A 7,500-nucleotide genomic window follows, 5' to 3' on the forward strand; every position below is an offset into this window, starting at 1 on the left:
TGATTGAATGTTATCTAGCAGATATTTGATAGAAGTTTGTCCAGGTATTTCAATGTTATCTGGCAGTGATTTGTTAGAACTGTGTCCAGGTATTTCAATGTTATCTGTCAGTTGTTTGATAGAACTTTGTCCAAGTATATAAATGTTATCTGTCCGTGATTTAATAGACCTTTGACCTGGTATTTAAGTGTTATCTGTCAGTTATTTGCCGGATTTTTGCCCAGGTATTTAAATGTTATCGGTCAGTGATTTGATAGAACTTTGTCCAGGTATTTCAATGTTATCTGGCAGTGATTTGATAGAGCTTTGTCCAGGTATTTCAATGTTAGGCTATCTGTCAGTGATTTGATAGAACTTTGTCCAGGTATTTCAATGTTAGGCTATCTGTCAGTGATTTGATAGAACTTTGTCCAGGTATTTCAATGTTATCGGTCAGTGATTTGATAGAGCTTTGTCCAGGTATTTCAATGTTAGGCTATCTGTCAGTGATTTGATAGAACTTTGTCCAGGTATTTCAATGTTATCCGTCAGTGATCTGATAAAGCTTTGTTCAGGTATTTCAATGTTATCTGTCAGTGATTTGATAAAGCTTTGTCCAGGTATTTCAATGTTATCTGTCAGTTGTTTGATAGAACTTTGTCCAGGTATATAAATGTTATCTGTCAGTGATTCAATAGACCTTTGACCAGGTATTTAAGTGTTATCTGTCAGTTATTTGCCGGATTTTTGCCCAGGTATTTAAATGTTATCGGTCAGTGATTTGATAGAGCTTTGTCCAGGTATTTCAATGTTAGGCTATCTGACAGTGTTTTGATAGAACTTTGTTCAGGTATTTCAATGTTATCTGGCAGTGATTTGATAGAGCTTTGTCCAGGTATTTTAATGTTGGGCTATCTATATGTGAATTGATAGAGCTTTGTCCACGTATTTCAATGTTAGGCTACCTATCAGTGTTTTGACAGAACTTCTTCCAGGTATTTCAATGTTATTTGGCAGTTATTTGATAGAATTTTGTCCAGGTATTTTAATGTTATCTGTTAGTTATTTGATAGAACTTTGTCCAGGTATTTCAATGTTAGGCTAGCTCCCAGTGATTTGATAGAGCTCTGTCCAGATATTTTAATGTTAGGCTATCTGTCACTGACTTGATAGAACTTTGTCCAGGTAGTTCATAATTAGGCTATCTGTCAATATTTTGATATATCAGTTTTATCCCTCATTGATTTGATAGGGCTTTGTCCAGGTATAGCAATATTATATGTCAGTGTTTTGATAGAGCTTTGTCCAGGTATTTCAATGGCCAACGGTTCAAATTTCCAGGAAGGAGCTCATCGTTAAGCATTTTTAAGCGATATAGTCCTCATAGAATTTGCTGTATGTCTTTGTGTTAATCAACTAATATATAGGATTGACATTTTCGTTTAAGGTTGGAACGGTTGCTAAGGAAAGACTATGTATTCAGCTCCACAAAATACATTAGGAAACATATTCCCGTCTCATAATGTATTCAAGTCTCTCATTCCTCACTAAATTAAAGTTTTGGATATTTTTAAGCTTCAACAAGACCACGGCAAAGAGTATTTTCCACCTACTCTTTTTGGAATACAAATCTCTCCCCAGCTGCATTTCGTTTCTCGTCTTTTGTTTCGTTCCTTCGTTGCCTTTTCCTCCAGCCTTAATCTTCCTGTGCATTTGTGAGGGAGAAAATCCTCAACAACCCCCCCCCCCACCCCCATATCCTGAGTTTTCCTTCTCTATTATTCATCCTTCCTTTACCTCCTTCTTCCTGGTCTTCCAAACTATTTCCGTGCACCATTGTCCAGAGACGTTTGAGAATTTCTTTCCCTTTTTTTCTTTTCAAGTCGGCTTTATATGGTCTCTCTCTCTCTCTCTCTCTCTCTCTCTCTCTCTCTCCTCTCTCTCTCTCTCTCTCTCTCTCTCTCTCTCTCAGGCTTTCCTTGAGGGTAAAACCTGATAAAACTGGTGATGGAAACCGAATGGAATTTCTCCCATTCTTAGCTTCTTCTTTATAGAAAGCCCCTCCCCACTTTTCTTCTTCTATATTCTTTATTCAATTTTGTTCACTTATGAATTGGAGAAAGACATTAGGCTGCCTGTTCAGTTGGTCTTTGTTGCTTTGAAATATGAATATATTGCATAAGTAGTTCTATGTATATCTAAATTTGTAGTAAACATGATTATGTTGATAGGATCCTTGATGTACTATGGAATTCTAGGAACGAAGTCAAGCAAAAACCGCATTATTAACTATAGATAATTCAACAGGAACAATATCAAAGCTCATACTACTACTACTACTACTACTACTACTACTACTACTACTACTACAACTACTACTATTGTCCTTGCTAGTAATAACAATAATACTTTGTAAGATCATATGAATATATACAATTGGGTAGTAGAGAGAAGAGCAGTTGGGAAGATCAAAGACAGAACCAAGATTAATATTCCTCTACGTGTTGAGTTTCCTTCTGCATTAGCAATTCTAAGTTATCATGTGAGATCTATGTTAGGCTCTTTCGAGGTAATCCTTCTCCTTGCAAGAATGTAAATCATATATAATACAAAAGGAAACATTTTGAAGTTTTGTTATAGATTTCTTGGTTGAAAATATAAAGGCATGTTCTTTTATTTCCATTGCAGAATTTTGTCGTGAATTATCTATTTATTTACATATCGTTATTAAGTAAATTGAGGATATTATTATTCAAATTAAGAGCTAAGTTATTTCTCTAGTTTCTTGGATACACGCCAAGTTAATGGATGCTCTCCTCTCACTGCAAGACATTAAATTTTCGAAAAATTACTTTATCTCACTTGCAATGATTCTTATATTTATTTTCTTATTTTATGGTCATACAAAATATAATTGTTGATGAGGTAGTACTGAAGCAAAGACAGATCTATTTATTTGATTTTTTTTTTGTTCTTCCAGCTGCAAAGGTATATCCAAAAGCATATTTTTTATGAACTCAAATGAAGATTATTCATTTTCGTTCAAAGAAAAGTTTTTTGGGTTGTTATTCTTGTTTGTTCTTTCAAGAAAATTACAACATTTCGAATAAAAAAAACACAGTAAGAATATAATAGACCTGAATTATAGTATATAGTTTTGTTCATTAATAAAACATCTTGACTCGTGAATTTTGACTTAAAGAGAGAGAGAGAGAGAGGAGAGAGAGAAGAGAGAGAGAGAGAGAGAGAGAGAGAGAGAGAGAGAGAGAGAGAGAGAGAGAGAGATTTTATTGTAGGATTCTAGGAACAAAATCCATTCGAATACTGAGAAATCTTTTCTATAGCGTTTCCTTTAACGTCAACATGATCCTGCTTTGTCAATTTCATGCACAAAATGTTTCTTAAGAGCCTTTCAAATAGTTACTTTCTCCGAAACTATTAGGTTTCCTTTCCAATCTTGCCGAGGGTTGAGAGCAAAAAATCATCAGTAAATTTTACCATTGACGATACGACTATACTGTGTGTGTATATATATATATATATATATATATATATATATATATATATATATATATATATATATATATATATATATATATATACAGTATACATATATATACATATACAATATATATATATATATATATATATATATATATATATATATATATATATATATATATATATATATACATATATACAGTATATTTACATATATATATATATATATATATATATTATATTATATATATATATATATGTATACATGTACATATATATATATGTATATACACACACACACACACATATATATATATATATATATATATATATATATATATATGCGTTATAGCATCAGTTTCAGTACTAGTGAGTGTCTGTGTTTGCATATTTGTAAGATTGGATACAGATTTCTCTTTGTTCAAGTTTGTTTTAAGTATCATGAAAGATAATTGGTAACCGATGTGAGAAAAATCAAAGATATAAGACAAACAACTGAGTAGTCAAAGAAAAAAAACATAGAGTACGAATCCGTCTACATCAGCAGGTTGAGAGAATAAACCGTTTCTGCGCGATTTCTTTGGTCCCATGAATATGCCAAGGATATGGAAAAACCTTCAAAGGGATATATCAGATTCAATAAACTTTAGATGCAACACCTTCCCTATGAGGTTGTGAGATATCATATCTCTCTCTCTCTCTCTCTTTCTCTCTCTCTCTCTCTCTCTCTCTCTCTCTCTCTCTCTAGGTATCTAACCGACTTCAAAAGTTTCTGGTCTTGTTTACATTTTCCCCGCTAAAGTTACCAAGGATCACCTAACCTCTGGTATGGTCTCTCTTTCCCTGGCCGGCGAGTCACTTTTCCTTTGGTTTCGGCTCTTGGTGTAGGCAGACGACTGGCGCTTCAGACTGGACTCGTCATTGAGGGGCACTTTTCCAATCTGCAGGAATGTGCGGAACAGCTCCTTGATGTTCAGGTTTTCCTTGGCAGAGCATTCGATGACTCTGCATCTGCATCAAAAGAAGGAAGAGAGAAAACAAAAACTCTATTGAAAAAAGTGCCATAAGTTTCAATCCTTAAAAAAAAGTTTAGATCTTCAAGAGTATTGATTTATTTGGTTATTGACTCATTTAATTGCTGAGATATATGGCTATTTGTTTATTAATCTATTTATGCATTGACTTATTTATTTATAAAAATATGGTCAGCTAATCAGTTATCAATTCATCACGGTAATACAATAACAAATATAGATATGAAAGATAAAATAGTTAGGTAAAAAGCAAGGATCAAGAGAAAATCAATTTTGAGTTACCAATAAATGGTAGTAACTCGCTTACCAGACATAAACCATATACTGTACGCCAAAAAAGAAGGCATATAAGAATTTCCCAAATATGTTTTTGATAAGCAAAGCACCATACATATAACACATTTGAAAGAGTGAACATTAAAACTTCGTCTGTGCATAAACATAAAAACTTTTAAAAGTCTGCCTAAACGTATGATGTATAATAAAAGACTTCATTGGTAGAGGCTCTGATTCATAATTCAGCTCTAATGAGTTGTAGCTTGATAAATAAAAAGTTCATTAGGTATCAAAGAGAATTGTGGTTCTGGAATGGGTTGCTTGATGAAAAACAAATATTGCCTTGCTAAGAATATTCCCCACCATTATCGTTTGCCAGATTTATTCCAATAATGTTATTAACGATATTATTTCTTGGTAACAAACGAATCTTGGGCCTTCTCTCTCTCTCTCTCTCTCTCTCTCTCTCTCTCTCTCTCTCTCTCTCTCTCTCTCTCTCTCTCTCTCTCTCTCTCTCTTTTGAAAAGGAATCCATTTTGAAATCATATATCAGAAAGATCCTTAATTTCTGTACTTATCAATAAAGATATCGAGAAGTTATTGATTACCTGGATCAAACATCTCTCTCTCTCTCTCTCTCTCTCTCTCTCTCTCTCTCTCTCTCTCTCTCTCCTCTCTCTCTCTCTCTCTCTCTCTCTCTCTCTTAAAAAGGAATCCATTTTGAAAACATATATCAGAGAGCTGCTTAGTTTCTATACTTATTTACAAAATATATCGAAAAGTTATTGATTACCTGGATCAAACATATTTACTTATCCATTCCACATCTCTCTCTCTCTCTCTCTTCTCTCTCTCTCTCCTCTCTCTCTCTCTCTCTCTCTCTCTCTCTCTCTCTCTCTCTCTCTCTCTTAAAAAGGATCCATTTTGAAAACATATATCAGAAAGATCCTATTTTCTATACTAATTAACAAAGATATCAAGAAGTTACTGATTACCTGAATTAAACAGATTTAAATCTCTCTCTCTCTCTCTCTCTCTCTCTCTCTCTCTCTCTCTCTCTCTCTCTCTCTGTATAATAATGGTAGAAAAGAATTCACCTTCAGGCTACACTTCGTATAAACAGATGAGTGTAATCAACAGACTTTATGTTACCATTGATGTCAATAAAGATATATATATATATATATATATATATATATATATATATATATATATATATATATATAGTATATATATTTATATATATACATATATATATATTTATATATATGTATATATACACACACACACACACACACACACACATATATATATATATATTTATATATATATATATATATATATATATATATATATATATATATATATATATTCTTGTGGCCGCAGTGTTATGCAATAATAATAAAAGATGTATCAAATAGAAATATTGTATCTCATGTCCAAGAGTGACTGCAGGGAGACCAAAAATAGCTAGTGTTTGCGCGAAAATGGCATCACCGCAGTTACTATTGTTAACACTCTGGTTTAATACCGGGTTCGGTGAAAACCCCTTTAGAGGGTGTTCCAATGCCACGCTTTTGAAACCTGGTGCTTTATTGGGTAAAGAATCAGACCCCAGAATGCATCAGAAAGAATTGTGCTTGAGGATTCTATGGCGTTGCTGAAATGGGCGGTTTTTCTCCAAAATAATTGTGGTCGCAGTAAATTTAAAACTCCTTATTTGGAATGACGATTGCTTGCTGTAATGGCAAGGGCAGAGAGATAACTAGCAAGGGCAGTGAGTTAAATAGCAAGGTCAGAGAGATAACTAGCAAGGGCAGTGAGTTAAATAGCAATGGCAGAGAGATAAATAGCAAGGGCAGAGAGATAACTAGCAAGGGCAGTGAGTTAAATAGCAAGGGCAGAGAGATAAATAGCAAGGGCAGAAAGATAAATAGCAAGGGCAATGAGATAAACAGCAAGGGTAGAGAGATAAATAGCAACGACCGAGAGATAAATAGTAAGATCAGACAAATATCAGCAGCAGAGAGATATATAGCAAAATCACGGAGATGAATACCAACAGCAGAGGGATAAATAATAAGGGCAGAGTGATGAATAGCAACGGACGAGAGATAAATAGCAAAGTCAAAGAGACGAATTGCAACGGCTTAGAGACAAATAGCAAAATCAGAGAGATAAATAACAACAACAGAGATTAAATAGCAAGATCGGAAATATGAATAACAACATCCAAGAGATAAATAGCAAGAGCAGCGAAATAAATAGCAACGACAGAGAGGTGAATAGCAAGGGCCAAGAGATAGGTAACAAGGGCCGAGAGAAAAATAGCATGGGCCGATAAATGAATAGCAACAGCCGAGAGATAAATAGCAAATGCCAGGAGATAAATAGTATGAGCGAATAGATAAATAGCAACGGCCAAGAGGTAAATAACAACGGCCGAGAGATAAATAGCAACGGGCTAGAGATAAATAGCAACGGGCTAGAGATAAATAGCAACGGGTGAGAGATAAATGGCAACGGGCTAGAGATAAATAGCAACGGGCTAGAGATAAATAGCAACGGGTGAGAGATGAATAGCAAGGCCAAAAAGATAAATAGCAATGGTCGAGAGATGAATAGCAAGTACCGAAGTATAAATAGCAAGTGCCGAGGGATAAATAGCAAAGCCCGAGAGATGAATAGCAACGGCCGGGAGATAAATAGC

At 34.2% G+C, this 7,500-nt stretch overlaps 1 protein-coding gene across 1 annotated transcript in view; it reads right to left on the reverse strand.

Annotated features, from left to right (window-relative positions):
• The window catches only part of LOC137642042 (GTP-binding protein Di-Ras2), a 382,440-nt gene that overhangs the window by 24,967 nt on the left and 349,973 nt on the right, over nucleotides 1-7,500 (reverse strand). Inside the window, exon 4 of the mRNA XM_068374606.1 lies at nucleotides 4,302-4,491. Within this exon, the coding sequence (XP_068230707.1) occupies nucleotides 4,302-4,491 (190 nt within the window). The remainder of the gene's footprint in view (nucleotides 1-4,301; nucleotides 4,492-7,500) is intronic.

Source organism: Palaemon carinicauda, chromosome 6 (genome assembly GCF_036898095.1).
Source record: "Palaemon carinicauda isolate YSFRI2023 chromosome 6, ASM3689809v2, whole genome shotgun sequence".
In the NCBI taxonomy this organism is placed as follows: domain Eukaryota; kingdom Metazoa; phylum Arthropoda; class Malacostraca; order Decapoda; family Palaemonidae; genus Palaemon; species Palaemon carinicauda.